We start from the raw sequence: 15,312 nt of genomic DNA, 5'->3' as shown, positions 1-15,312 counted from the left end.
GCAAAGCGCTTGGCTCAATATACTACTTTCGTCGGTCACGTTTAATCCAGAAACTACGACTGAGGCTCCGCAATGGAGCAGAGCAGAAAAGCAAGAATTGAACCACATGAGAGATGGGATAAAAATGCCCACAACTTTTATTGGTTACAACTAACAGATTGGCGTGACAGAAGGCAAGCATTCAGATCCGAGAGCCACTAACCTGAGGCAGGCTGGACCCAGAAACACCAACCCAGGACCATTTAAGGGTGTCCTTACCTCCACGATCCATTCATGCATTCATCACCTTTATATACCAAGGAGCTCAAGGTGGCGTACATGGTTCTCGCCTTCCCATCTTATCTTCCCAACAACCCTGTGAAGTAGGTTAGGTGGAGACAGGAACTGGCCAAAGGTCACTGAGTGAGCTTAATGGCAGAGTGGAGATTCGAACCCTGGCCTCCCAGGTCTTAGTCCGGCACTCTAACCGCTAGGCCACACTGGCTGTCAATCTGGACCCAGGCCTCCAGAGCCGTTTCGACCAGTTGAAATGAAATTACAATGGGTTAAAAAAAAAAAGATTAAAATTATGGTGTTGAGAATGTTAAGAAGAGGATCTGCTCGATCTGGCCAGTTTCCCATCTAGTCCAACATTCTACTCTCACGGTGCCCCCACCCCAGATCCACATGCAGGATTCGAACACAAGAGCCCTCTCCCCGCCTGTGGTTTCCAGCAAATGGAATAAAGCTTCAGAAAATGATGCTGGATTTTAAAATATGTTGGATCTACTCTCATCCCGAGGTCATGTTGAACTTCCTGAGAATTTCAGCTGTTGTTTGAAGAACCAGCTCCCAGCACTTTGGGCTCTTACCCTGGGTGGGAACAATTCCTGGGCCCCATGCCAGGGTAAAGCTTTCAACTAATTTTGACTGGTGAAAGTTTGTCTGCATAAACTGTTCCTTGTTTCTCCCTTCCCCACGTTTCCTTCATGTGGAACATGCTGTTGATATATCTGGCAACATTAGGCGTATATATTTTAGAAACTTAAATGCACGCACTGGCCTTCCAAACAGATTTAGCCTCTTGATAATCCTGTTTGGTCACCAAACTTTTGTTTGTTGGGGCAGTATAAAAACGCTAACAACTAAGAAAACCAGAGTTATGAATGGCAAGATAAATTAAAATATAAAAAAAACAATATGCAAGTGTAACTATTCCAACATAAACCAACTCTTCCCCTGAAACAAATAGGCTGCAGTGATAGGACTGTAGCAAGGATAAATCAGTTCTCATTGATATATTTATGCTGTTTTGCGTGTTCTATTTGGGTGGCAGGGGAGAATAAGTAGCACATTTTTTTAAAAAAAAACCTAATACTGAGTTAAATGCTTTTAAAAAACCAATTCCTTGGACGTTCAGGACCCCCAAGGTGAACAATTTCATCAGGGAATACAATGCAACGTGGACTCAACTCTACCTGCTTCAGGGAAAATCAGATTCGTTAAAAATTGTGTCTCTTAATTTTTGCTTCTTTTCAAAGAGGGGAATTTTTTTTTAATACACAAAGCCCAAGGGAAGGCAATGTCCTCTTAGATATAGTCCCAGTCGCAGACCAAAATGGTACTGGTTATTTTTCTCAGAGGCACTTGTGCATATCCTTTTTATAACTTGAACCCAAGTCCAATCTCATGAACTCAAGAAATGCTTTTGGATCTTCTTTTGTATGTTCTGCAATTTCATGTGATCCAGGGCTTTCCAGAGCTTCTGCACCACGGCCTGTTTCCCCAGAGAGTCCTTGAGCTGGATGAGGAAAGCATGGAGTTCCACCTGGAGCACTAATGGGCTCTTCTCATCACAACCTGCGGCAGGTGCACTTCCGTTGATTCTGTGCAGCAGTCTCTCCAGCCGTCTCTGCGACCCGACTTGGTATGGCACAAAGTCTATTATGGCGTCTTGACAATCACTCCCGATTCCTGAAGAAGGCAGGGTGGGGAACGAAACAGGTCTCGGTATTAGGCGGTGTGAATAAGGCCTCTAGTGCCAGGCTCATATTATAGTGGGTGGGTGGCACTGTGGTCTAAACCACAGAGCCTAGGACTTGCCGATCTGAAGGTCGGCGGTTCGAATCCCCGCGACGGGGTGAGCTCCCATTGCTCAGTCCCTGCTCCTGCCAACCTAGCAGTTCAAAAGCAGGTCAAAGTGCAAGTAGATAAATAGGTACCGCTCTGGCAGGAAGGTAAACTGCGTTTCCATGCACTGTTCTGGTTCTCCAGAAGCAGCTTAGTCATGCTGGCCATATGACCCGGAAGCTGTACGCTGGCTCCCTCGGCCCATAAAGCGAGATGAGCGCTGCAACCCCAGAGTCGGCCACGACTGGACCTAATGGTCAGGGGTCTCTTTACATTTTACTATTCAGTAGACTTCTACATGTTGTTTTTAGGCACCTGATAAACCATGCTTCAATCCAAAAGGGAGTAGGTTACAAGGGCAGCAAATAGAATCCACTGGCAACTCAACAGACCAGCATTAGAGTGATGTTTTTGAAATTCCCAGGCCCTCTGACCCAGTTTTAAAGTGTTGCGCATGAAACTTGTCATGACTGCTGCAATGCATAGCTGTCAACTTTCAGATTTGAAAATAAGGGATCAGCAGCCTCACCTGTCCTGGGGACAGTCTATGGGATATCTAACAATCCAGGGAAGCAGCGGGAAACGGCGCTGGAATAAGGGAATTTCCCGCAAAAAAGGGAAGGTTGACAGCTATGCTACAATGTGCTCTATGTGCTCAGAAACTACAGCAGACCCAGAACGGGGCTGCCACACACCATACGTCACAACAGTCATGGAGTATTCTGGGAACTGCAGTTCGTTAAGGGTGCTGACTTCACAGAGCTACAGTTCTCAGCACCCTTAGCAAACTATGGTTCCCAGGATTCTCAATGGTTATTTAAGTGGAATAAGAGTGCTCTAAAAGCATGGGGTGGGTGGACCATAAGCTGGCAAGAGTGGGTGTTCTGGAAAGGGCACAAAAGAACTCCTAAATTACAGGGCCCAGGATTTTTCTGAAGGTAAGTCACAAGTGTGCTTTTGAATTCTGGTGCTGGAAGAGACTCTTGAGAGTCCCATGGATGACCCTGATATTGGGAAAGATGGAGGGCACAAGGAGAAGGGGACGACAGAGGACGAGGTGGTTGGACAGTGTTCTTGAAGCTACCAGCAGGAGTTTGACCAAACTGCGGGAAGCAGTGGAAGACAGGAGTGCCTGGCGTGCTCTGGTCCAGGGGGTCACGAAGAGTCTGACACGACTAAACAACAACAAGTCACAAGTGCTTGATGCCCATTTGAAATGGGCAAGGGGATACCTGTGCCCCCGTGCAGCCTCTCACCTAGTAATTCATCTGCTTTGTCCTTGGTGCTGTTGGCGTTGCTCATCTTGCAAGCAGTGCAGAAGGTGTCATGGAACTGGTTCCCAGGGACGTTGACCACCAGGCCTTGCTTGGAACAGTCCCGGTGGGGTTGGCAAACCTCAGTGCTGGACACAGAGTCGGAAAAGGTCCCCTGAGGACACGGGATACATGTAGTGTCCTCCTGCGGGTTGCCTGTAAGATACAGCCATGGCAAAAGAAGAAGAAGCTGTGAGCAAACACTGCATGCAAATTCCGAATGGAGCTGGGCACTGTCTAAGAACAGCGGCTCCCAAATGTTCCCACCCCCCATGTAGCACTTTAAAAATTGCTGAGGGTCTTGGAGGACCACTTGGTACTGGGGTTCTCCAAGGGTGTGGCAGGAGAGGATGGCAAGCGTATTGGGAAGATTCAAGGACAATCAAACATTTAAACATTTCAGTGTAGCATAGCATAGTATCAGTATATCTATTATTTGCAGAATATGATCACTGCAGATGGTGACAGCAGTCACGAAATTAAAAGACGCCTGCTTCTTGGGAGAAAAGCAATGACAAACCCTAGACAGCATCTTAAAAAGCAGAGACATCACCTTGCCAACAAAGGCCCGTATAGTTAAAGCTATGGTTTTCCCAATAGTGATGTATGGAAGTGAGAGCTGGACCATAAAGAAGGCTGATGGCTGAAGAATTGATGCTTTTGAATTATGGTGCTGGAGGAGACTCTTGAGAGTCCCATGGACTGCAAGAAGATCAAACCTCTCCATTCTGAAGGAAATCAGCCCTGAGTGCTCACTGGAAGGACAGATCCTGAAGCTGAGGCTCCAAGACTTTGGCCACCTCATGAGAAGAGAAGACTCTCTGGAAAAGACCCTGATGCTGGGAAAGATGGAGGGCACAAGGAGAAGGGGACGACGGAGGACGAGGTGGTGGGACAGTGTAGTTGAAGCTATGAATATGAGTTTGACCAAACTGCGGGAGGCAGTGGAAGACAGAAGTGCCTGGCGTGCTCTGGTCCAGGGGGTCACAAAGAGTCGGACATAGGTAAAAGGTAAAGGTACCCCTGCCCGTACGGGCCAGTCTTGACAGACTCTGGGGTTGTGCGCCCATCTCACTCAAGAGGCCAGGGGCCAGCGCTGTCCGGAGACGCTTCCGGGTCACGTGGCCAGCGTGACATCGCTGCTCTGGCGAGCCAGAGCCGCACACGGAAACGCCGTTTACCTTCCCGCTGGTAAGCGGTCCCTATTTATCTACTTGCACCCGGAGGTGCTTTCGAACTGCTAGGTTGGCAGGCGCTGGGACCGAGCAACGGGAGCGCACCCCGCTGCGGGGATTCGAACCGCCGACCTTTCGATCGGCAAGTCCTAGGCGCTGAGGCTTTAACCCACAGCGCCACCTGCGTCGTGACCTGCGTCACGAAGAGTCGGACATAACTAAATGATTAAACAACAACAACATGGATGGGTATCTTTCCTGTGGTCATATTATAAAGTAACTGTGTTCTGTGTTATAAACCAAGCACTGCTCATTGTTGGTTCTTTTTGTTTTCCAATGTATTTCTCATCAATAAAAAATTTCAGTGTGGAGTGCACAATTTTTTATTCTGAAAGTGTGGCCAAGAGAAAAAAAAAGTTTGAGAAGCAGCGATTTAATGATTTTGTAGCAATTGTAATGCGCAGTGCTAGATTTTTAATTGCATGCTTTTTGTTGCTGTTTCTCTCTCTATTATATTGCAGTTCAAATTGTAATACAGTGAAATGCAATATGCATAAGAGATGCAATGAAAAGTACAGTTAGAAGCAATATGAATCTTTAATGTGTTGAATGCATAGTCTCTCATCTTAAACCACAAATATGCTACAGACCACCTGAATAATGCTCATGGACCACAGTTTGGGAACTCCCTGGGCTAATACATATACTGCAATGGCTTGGCTAGGTCTCTTCTTAATCTGTGGTGCTTATTTTCATGTATGCAAGCCCCACATTTTGAATCCAGGCACCTAGCCATTTCTTTGTGTTGTTCACCCACACACGTGGGTCCACAAGGTTTCATTTCCTCCCACCATTTCTATGCATGCGTAAAGCTAAGGTAAACCTGTGTAACTTATAATCAGGTGGACTTCACTTTTGTGTGTTCCCCAGTGGCCGCAGTTGTTCTGACCAAAACAAAAGTGGTCTTAAACTTCACAACTGGAGGGGTTAATTGAAGAAAATCCACTACGCTAGCCTGATTCAGTAAAAGGCAGAATTCTAAGTCAGGTATAGGTTGCCACAAAGTATGTGAATAATAGAACTTGTTCAAAGTCCAAAATCCAGTTTATTACAGAACATGTAGAAAAGAATCTCAGCGAAACACCACTGAACCACAAAACTTCTCTGAACTTAGTCCACCCATTGAGCACACCTGGTCCAAGGCAGAGACAAAGGCCTCATCCAGACTTGTGACTTGATACCATCTCCCATTGGGCAGAACAGAGGACTTGAGCCATGTGGTCTATGACCAGAACTGTACTCCACAAAACATAGATGTTTGCTAAAGGCACTGGCTAGAGGAAGGCAACTGAATCAGGGCTGCCAGACTGCATTGCAGGGAGCATTTTTGAACAGTATGCTTGCTTCTGCACCTCCATCATCATCATCATCATCATCATCATCATCATCATCATCATAATTTATTATTTATACCCCGCCCATCTGGATGGGCTCCCCCAGAGACTCTGGGCGGCTTCCAACAAAATATTAAAATACAGTAGTCCATCAAACATTAAAAGCTTCCCTAAACAGGTGGCACACACCTGGTTTCAAACCCATGCAAAGCCCTGATGGCAACTGTCTATTTTGCAGAACCTTGCCAGAATTCCCCACTGTTCATGGAGTACAGAGCGTCACATTTTATCAGTGGTAACTCCCCCTGCAAAGCCATTTCAGTGGGAACCAAGGACGCGGGGAGATGAGCTGTCCATGAAAGCTGAGCTCAGCCCCTGCGTTTATGAAAGCCAGGCTGCCTTTCCAAGATATGCAACTTTCGCCTTCACTGAAATATGATGCCAGGGAACCCCCCTGGCTAAGAAAGAAAAGAGAAAGTGGAACAGCGCTGGTCTCCTGCCAAGTCACTTGGTGATCCGGGCACAGAGATGACCTCAGACACCACTTAGATCATGGCCAGGGCACTTGCTGTTAGGAATGCAGAGAGTTCCGCCTGGGATGGGAACGCAGAGGCTTAGCCCTGCAAAACCAGAAGCAGCTGGAAGAGGGGACTTTGGGCACACTCGCATTTCTCCCTCCCTTCAGAGTAATCGCACCACATGTAAGAACATAAGAATAGCTTGCTGGATCAGGCCAATGGCCCATCTAGTCCAGCATCTTGTTCTCAACAGGATGCTCCTTATGGGAAGTTCAAAAGCAGGATCTGACCACAAGAGCCGTCTCACCTCCTGCAGCTTCCAGCCACTGCCCATCTCTCTCCCATCCTGTTTCAAAAGCCAAGAATAGAGTGTGCTCTTTATACTAGGAGGGGAATCCCAGCATCGTCCTACGATTTGAGCCCCACGGCTCAAAAGGAGCCTCGTTAGAGGGTGAGAGGACAGGCTGCGCCAACCAGGTTGGCAAAGGTGGTTCTACAGCTGCACCTTGAAGGAAATGGCAACGCCAACAAGTTGTACGGGCTCCTCCGGAAGAGATGCAAGTTTAAGAATGTTATAACATCAAAATGCAAAACTAAGCTGGAAACCAAGCTTTATATATATGTAAATATGATTTATTTACACATATTAAAATTGGAAGCTTTCCACAGAGAGAGATTTCACAGCATTCACGTCTCAGAAGAAGCCCGTTCTTCACAGCAGCCCAGTGTTGGATTTCCAGACATCTGGGTGCCACAATACAGTGGTACCTCGGGTTAAGAACTTAATTCGTTCTGGAGGTCCATTCTTAACCTGAAACTGTTCTTAACCTGAGGTACCACTTTAGCTAAGTGGGCCTCCCGCTGCCACCGCCGTGCAATTTCTGTTCTCATCCTGAAGCAAAGTTCTTAATCCAAGGTACTATTTCTGGGTTAGCGGAGTCTGTAACCTGAAGCGTCTGTAACCCGAGGTACCACTGTATATAAAAGGTATTGACAGAGGCAGGCAACCAGGATGATCAAGGCTCTGGAAACAGAGGAACAGTTGAAGGAGCTGAGTATGTTTAGTCTGGCAAAGAGCAGACTGAGAGGAGATAGTCATCTTCAGATGTCTGAAGAGGGATGTCAGATGTCTGTCACATGGAAGGGGGAGCAAGCTTGTTTTCCACTGATCCGGAGAGTAGGACTCTAACCAATGGACTCAAATGACAAGAAAAGAGATTCCGACTAAGCATCAGGAAGAACTTTCTGATGAGAAGGGCTCTGCTGACAGCGGAATGGACTCACTCAGAAGGTGGTGGACTTTCCCTGAGCAGAGGTTGGATGGCCATCTGCCATGGATGCTTTAGCTGAGTTTCCTGCATTGCAGGGGGTTGGACTAGATCAGGCATAGGCAAACTCGGCACCCTCGAGATGTTTTTGGACTACAACACCCATCATCCATAGCTAACAGGACCCAGCGGTCAGGGATGATGGGAATTGTAGTCCCAAAACATCTGGAGGGCAGAGTTTGCCTATGGCTGGTCTATGATTCTAACCTCTGTGATTTACCAGGGACGGCCAGCCCAAACCAAGGCCTGTCCCCAGTAGAGACGTGCCTGTTGGGATCGAGAGTGAGGGTGCTGCTTGCAATACGTACCAAGCTGAGCAACTCCGGTTCCCAAGGGGCAGCTGGAGTGCTTTATGCAGAAATCCAAATCCGAGTGGTAGCCCGCCTTGCACTGGCACACCCGGTTGTGTGTGCCATTGCACGGCCGCACCTCTTCTTCCAGGCTGTTGCAGAAGACGTTGCAGTAGAGGCACTTCTTAAGGTAGTTCCAGTATTGCGTGTAGTGGAGAGCGGGGCAGGGCTGGCAAACGGTGTCCTTATCATTGGTGCACTCTTCAGCCACGTACGTCCCCGGCGGGCACTGCTTGCACACAAACACCTCATTGGTCCGGCGATCTCGCCTGCTGTAGGTGGGGTAGCTGCCGGAACACGGGGGGCCCAAGAGCAGGATGTAGAGCACCACCCACTGGAAGGCAAAGGGAGAGAGTGCAGATGAGTTCCTTTCCCAGTAACTGTCCTTGGCAAAGGATTCTGCCATTGGCTGACATTTCTAACATTTTGCTAGAATCCTCGTGGTCAGATCCTGCTTCAGGAGTTTTCTCCCAAGCATCTGGTTGGCCACTGTGAGAATGGGTTGCAGGATTAGATGGGCCACTGGCCTGACCCACCAGTCTCTTCTGAAAAAAGGTACAGGTAAAGGACCCCTGACAGTTAAGTCCAGTCGCGAACAACTCTGGGGTTGTGGTGCTCATCTCGCTTTACTGGCCAAGGAGCCGACGTTTGTCTGCAGACATTTTTTCCAGTTCATGTGGCCAGCATGACTAAGCCGCTTCTGGCAAAACTAGAGCAGCGCATGGAAACACCGTTTACCTTCCCGTCGGAGCGTTACCTATTTATCTACTTGCACTGGTGTGCTTTCGAACTGCTAGGTTGGCAGGAGCCGGGACTGATCAACAGGAGCTCACCCCGCCGCGGGGATTCGAACTGCCGACCTTCTGATCGGCAAGCCCTAGGCTCTGTGGTTTAGACCCACTCTTCTTAGGTTCCTTTAAAGGGTAGCTTTTAATGTTTAACAGACTACTGTATTTTAATATTTTGTTGGAAGCCGCCCAGAGTGGCTGGGGAAACCCAGCCAGATGGACAGGGTATAAATAATAAAATTATTATTATTATTATTATTATTATTATTATTATTATTATTATTATTAGCATAAGAAGGCCAGTCCACCACCCTCTTTTCCACATGCCTCTGGGAAGCCCACAAGTGTGGCATGAGCACAAAAGTCTTCTTCTTAATAATAATAATAATAAATTTTATTTATATCCCACCCTCCCCAGCCGAAGCTGGGCTCAAGGCGGCTAACAACAATCAAAATAATCCAACATTCTAAAAACATTCATTATAAGATTAATTAAAATCAAATTAAAATCAAATTAATGGCAACTATTGGGCTAGAGTTATATGAGGATTACCAAAGGAGGGGGTCAGACTGTGCCTTGGCCAAAGACCTGGTGGAACAGCTCTGTCTTGCAGGCCCTGTGGAAAGATGTCAAGTCCTGCAGGGCCCTAGTCTCTTGTGAAAAAGCATTCCACCAGATCGGGGCCATGGCCGAAAAAGCCCTGGCTCTGGTCAAGGCCAGCCTAACCTCCCTGTGGCCCGGGATCTCCAACATGTTCTTATTTGCAGACCGTAAAGTCCTCCGTGGGACATACCAGGAGAGGCGGTCCTGTAGGTACGAGGGTCCTAGGCCGTGTAGGGCTTTGAAGGTTAAAACCAGCACCTTAAACCTGATCCTGTACTCCACTGGGAGCCAGTGCAGCTGGTATAGTACCGGATGAATATGATCTCGCAGCGAAGACCCCATGAGGAGGGTCTTCTACTGTTCATCCCCTCCTCTGTGACCAAAAAGCCAACACAGGCTCTAAGTCCTCCTTCCCCTGCAGAGACAACAGCCCTGAGACTAGGAACAGGCTTCCTTTCCCTAAAGCAATGCATACAACCCTCACTTAGAATATTGAGTCACCTGCCCTCTGCCACCTCCTGTGTTCCTTGTTTCTCTTTAACATATGCCGAACTCTGCTTGACTTGGCAACATCCCAGTTCAACTGCTTCCAAGAAGTCCATACGATGAATAGGAAGACAGCCCTCCTTCCTTGCGCTTCGCAACCCCCTGCACCCTCCCCAGCAGTCAAAGGCAGGCTGCTTCTGAACATTAGCTGTCATGGCTAATAGGCCTTGATGCTCCTACCCCCGGCCAAGCCCTAGAGTCATGAGAGAGAGAGAGGGGGGGGGAGAGGGAGAGGGAGAGGGAGAGAGAGTTCTTCCATTCTCTCTGCACCAGGGTTTCCCAAACTTGGGTCTCTGGCTGTTGTTGGACTACAACTCCCATCATCCCTAGCTAGCAGGACCAGTGGTCAGGGATGATGGGAGTTGTAGTCCAATGACAGCTGGAGACCCACGTTTGGCAAACCCTGCTCTACACCAAGAGTAGCCAACGTGATGCCTTCCAGGTGACTACAACTCCCATGTTGGATCCTCCAGCTCTACCCTGTTCAAGCGTATTTATGCTTGCAAGCCTAGACCTCCGAAAGCAAAAGGGAGCCGGGAACTCTACCTCTGAGAGCATCCTGAAAGGGTTCCGCTTGCTGTAGAGTTGCATACTACTTCCGAGGGTTTTGACAGTCCTGCTTACTCTCTTGGAATCAGGTGGGGTCTGCTGCAGCGCGGACTCAGCCCTTCTCTTGTGTTTGCAGACGTTGTAGTTCTGGGAAAGAAAAAGTGAAAGGAAACAGAGTGTTAAGAAACCGTAAAGAAAACAATGTGCAGGCGTGCGGAAGGACGGAATCTTCTGTTCTTTGGAGAGTAGAATGAACCCTCTTAATTTGTCTGAGATTGGCTGTTTCCCTTTTGGGGGGGAGGAATATACAGGACAGGGGGCTACTTTTCAGAGCTGCCCTGACCCTTCCTCAAAACCACAGACAGGTGTCAGGATTAGACAAATGGAGGGTCATGTGAAGAGATGTTATCCATGTCTTGTGTTGAGCTGATTGAGTACCTGGAAGGTTGTGTGGTCTGGGAGGGTGAGCTGAGCCCCTGGGAATGTTACTCCCTCATTTAAGGAAATTGAAGCCTGACTATCAGAGTCCTTATCTCAGGCCTAGCAGCATCCCATCCCAACCTTCCATCCATCCATCCATCCATCCATCCATCCATCCATCCATCCACAATGTAATTAGTGTCAGGGCTGGATTAACTATTAAGCAAAATAAGTGTGTGCTTAGGGCATCAGGAGAAGGAGGGGGCACCACATAAACTGCTCAGTTGAGCATTCATTTCTCAGTTGAAGTATATTAAAAATCCCAACAGAACAATAATGTAACAAGGCAGGCTGGGTGCCTTACCTCGAGTAAGAATAGAAGCAGATGCATTACGTAATGTTAGTTTTGAGGATCTGATCAAAGGCTTTGCAATTAGAAAAAGGTACATAAAGAATGGAGAATATTTAAAGACTATCTGAAAAAATATTGTAACCAAAAAAAATCTCCTGGCAGACCTTGAATGATTCTTGCAAAATTAAGGTGATAATAATAAAGTACTCTTGATAAGAACTGGGAAAGCAAAAATAATAATAAGGCACTGTGTGTAAAATGACAAAATGAGTAATAGTACAACGAGAATAGCCGGAAGTTAATTTTATTTATTTTAATCTTTCTTCTTCTTCTTCTTCTTCTTCTTTTCTGGTATGAGAATAAGGGTCTAAGATAGCATCTATCTCATGCTCCCAGCACCTCCTATCCCTCTATGTCCCTGCCCTCTTGTTCCACTTTAGGCTTTTTCTTTATTTTACATTTAAGGCACATGAACCAGCTTTTGCCTGTTGGACAGGAAAAGCAGGGTAGTCCAGGCTCATGAGCATCTGGCAAGGATAAAATAGTCCTTTTTTATTTTCACATTCTGTACTCCCAATACTCTTAAACTGTTGATTTATGCTACTAGACAGTTTGCTACCTAAGGATTACACCACCTAGCCTTGGATCATAGCCAAATTGCTTATCTTAGAATTAAGTTTCTTTGAAGACCGGTGCATTAAGTAGAAGATGCACAAAGAGACTGGAGCTGACATACGACTCGTACACAATGTTAAATAGGAACCAGCCATCTATCTATCAAGGGACCCAAACCAATGGCCTCAAATGACAAGAAATGAGGATCCAATTAAACCTCAGGAAGAACATTCTGACAGTAAGAACAGTTCAACACCCTCAATAATGTCTACACTGACTGCCAGTGGCTCTCCAGGCTCTTCGCCAGGCAGTCTTCCCATGTCCTACCTAGAGATCCCAAGGATCTGGCATGATCTGCCCCTGACCCACAGCCCTTCTCCCAACACATGCTAAGCCAAGCAAGAAATAAGATGAAAAGTGTGTGTTATGCTGATGTGAAACAAGACACAGACCTCATATCCTATTAGCGCAAGGATCTGGGAAACATCCAGCCACACAAATCTTTTCAATTAAGAATAAATCTTTACCCAATAAAAGTTTATTACTTAAATAAACTCTGTGTGGATCCCAGACATCTCTGCTAGGACCAAAAGAATTAACCACAGTAGCCCAACTGAAGTCATCTCAGACACCATCTACTCCTTGGAGAAAAAGTTGAGATATGAATGCAATAAATAAGCTCTTCTCCTTATCTGCTGGAGGGCCCAACCAGACGGAGATGTCAGCCGCCAATCTGGCATCAAGACATCTCCACATGGTTTCAAAATGTGCCTGGGGAATTTCTAACACTGCTTTTCTCCCTAGCTTATAGACTTCCCAATTTAAATGTATAAAGTTACATGATTAATTTGGGTGGGTAGCTTAGACAGAAAGGCATTTATATCTGTAAGACAGGATTCTTTTGAAAAAGAGACTTGATGAAGTGGGTCAAATCATCCACTTTGGGCAGATCCACAGCATGCATTGAACACAAATTTAAAGCACTTCTCTCAAAGGATCCTGGAAACTGTAACCTCCCATCACAGAGCTACAATGCCAGCACCCTTAACTACAGTTCCCAGAATTCTTTGGGGAAAACCATGTGTTGAATGTGCTTTAGAATGTATGTGGATTTGCAGTATTATAGCACTTTAAATAAACCCTATAATATAATGGAAGAATTCTGCTCAACAAAGAACAGTCTCTTTTGTACACCTGATGAACATTTAAAGACAGTCTCATATGCACATCTGTACACACAAACACACATGCACGCACCTGACAAAAGCTACATGTCCTCATGACAGCATCACATGTACACCAGCACAGACACATGTACGTCTCATACCTCCCACCAGACATAGACACACATGCACCAGTTGCACATGAACACACAGGAAATCGTCATCTCTGCCAGGAAAACAGCACTGACGACCCCTACGGTCCCTCGGAATGCACATCAGCACAGGGCACCGTGCCAAAGTGGCCAATAATAATAATCATTTTATTGTTTATGCCCTGCTCATCTGGCTGGGTTTCCCCAGCCACTCTGGGTGGCTTCCAGCACATCTAAAAACATAATAAAACGTCAAACATTAAAAACCTCCTGATACAGGGCTGCCTTCAGATGTCTTCTAAAGGTTGTGTCGGTCTTTATCACCTTGACATCTGATGGGAGGGCGCCATCGCAGAGAAGACCTGGTGATGATGATGATGATGATGATAACCAACTATGTTTATAAGGGTACCTACTGAGAAGAGCCATTCAAAAGCAACTGTACCAAAATGTGGAAATAATAAATTTTCAGGGGCGGCGCCGAACTTTGTCCTCGCTCAGGGCTCCGTATTACCAAAGTCCGCTCCTGACAGCATCATGTCCATACCTGTATCTGCACACATACCTCGCACCAGACACAGACCCACATGCAGCCGGCGCGACCACGCGAACCTTCAGGAAACGGTCATCTCCGCTAGGAAAGCAGCGCAGATGACCCTACCTGAGCCACGAATCATCACCGCGCGTTCCCTCGCAAGGCGCATCTACGCGCGCACCCGGCTTTCTATTCGTGGCAACGCCAGAAACGCTTCGCCACGGCGCGTAAAGGCGCACGCCGAGGCGCACGCGGGCTGGCAGACTCCGCCGAGCCTTGCACGCCTCTTCCGCCGCCGGAGCCGACTCGGCCAGCGCTGCGCTCCGCCCCTGCCTGCCCTTTACCTCGGCTCGCTGCGGTTTCGTTGGTGGGCTTGCCTTGGCGCGGCCTTTGCTCCCCGCCGCTTATATGGTGGCTCCGCGCCGCTTCTTTCCAGGTGGCTCCACCCCAAGGGAAATCCCAAAACGCGTTTCCAAATTTGCGCGCTTCCTGGAAAAGCGATGAGGACAAATGGGGGGTGATTGGGTTCATAGCTGTCAACTTTTCCCTTTCCTTGCGAGGAATCCTATTCGGAATAAGGGGATTTCCCTTTTAAAAAAGGGAAACGTCGACAGCTGTGATTCGGTTCGAGGATCGAAACAGCGGCAATTGGGTGATCGATCGTTCAAGGGGCAGCTGACGACCCCAGCCCCTAGAGGGTCGTGTGTGTTCAGGTCCCATTCTGCGGTTTCTTCAGCCATGGATCTGCGTGGCTCTGGTGCCACTCTCCGTCCGCAAATTTCATCCGGATGGAGCTCATTCTTCCTTCCCAAATCGCCGGTTCTCTGCTCCCCGCCTCGATTCTGGCATGTGTGCAGGCATTTTTGAACTTTTACTCAAGCACCTTAAAAATAATAAATCCCGGGGAGGCAGCAAGTGCTAACGTAAGATTGTAGCTGGGTGGTATAGCATCTAGCTTGCATTGAGAAGTTCCTGGGTTCTATTGCCAGCGCCTCCAGGTGGAGCAGAGAATGTCACCTGGCTGAAACCCTGAAGCGATGCTGTCAATCAGTGTAGGCAGTACTGACCTGGATGGACCAACGGGGTTGATTTCATGAGGCTAGGTTCTTAAGCGCTACTAACCTCAGTTATGATTCACGGAAGGTGGCGTTGGTGGATAGGGTGGATAGGAAGATATCAATTTCCTTTTAATAAGAAGAAATACTGAAGCCTTTTGCAAAGGTGATTTTTACCAAAGGCAGGGATTCCCAGACTGGTCTATGGACCACCAACGCTTTGTTTAAGTGCTCCGCAGTGTATCTGTGGATACTTGATTGAAGACGAGAAGCAGTGCATCTGTCACATTAAATATCAATGTTGCATTTAAATTGCATTTAAATTGCAGCTTTTATTTCTTACATT

General features: G+C 47.3%; 2 protein-coding genes across 6 annotated transcripts in view; one reads left to right on the top strand and one right to left on the bottom strand.

The window, feature by feature from the left end:
* The window catches only part of GMEB2 (glucocorticoid modulatory element binding protein 2), a 263,449-nt gene that overhangs the window by 52,451 nt on the left and 195,686 nt on the right, over positions 1-15,312 (top strand). The window lies entirely within an intron of this gene.
* TNFRSF6B (TNF receptor superfamily member 6b) lies at positions 115-14,389 on the bottom strand. Of its 5 annotated transcripts, none has more exons than XM_083744589.1 (5): positions 14,256-14,389; positions 10,672-10,821; positions 8,146-8,521; positions 3,366-3,578; positions 115-1,953 (listed from the first exon to the last, which is right to left on the bottom strand). In XM_083744589.1, the coding sequence occupies exons 2-5, from the start codon at positions 10,714-10,716 to the stop codon at positions 1,667-1,669; spliced, it is 921 nt and encodes a 306-aa protein (XP_083600715.1). In that variant the 5' UTR covers positions 10,717-10,821; positions 14,256-14,389; the 3' UTR covers positions 115-1,666. The 5 variants fall into 5 exon arrangements, with proteins under 5 accessions (XP_083600715.1, XP_083600716.1, XP_083600714.1 ...); XM_083744590.1 differs by having other exon boundaries at positions 14,038-14,286; XM_083744588.1 differs by lacking the exon at positions 14,256-14,389 and adding an exon at positions 13,942-14,218.

This window comes from Podarcis gaigeae (genome assembly GCF_964106915.1).
Source record: "Podarcis gaigeae genome assembly, chromosome: 6".
NCBI classification, from domain to species: domain Eukaryota; kingdom Metazoa; phylum Chordata; class Lepidosauria; order Squamata; family Lacertidae; genus Podarcis; species Podarcis gaigeae.
The sequence above is the reverse complement of the archived record's forward strand: the minus strand, read 5'-3'. Positions and strand labels throughout refer to the sequence as shown.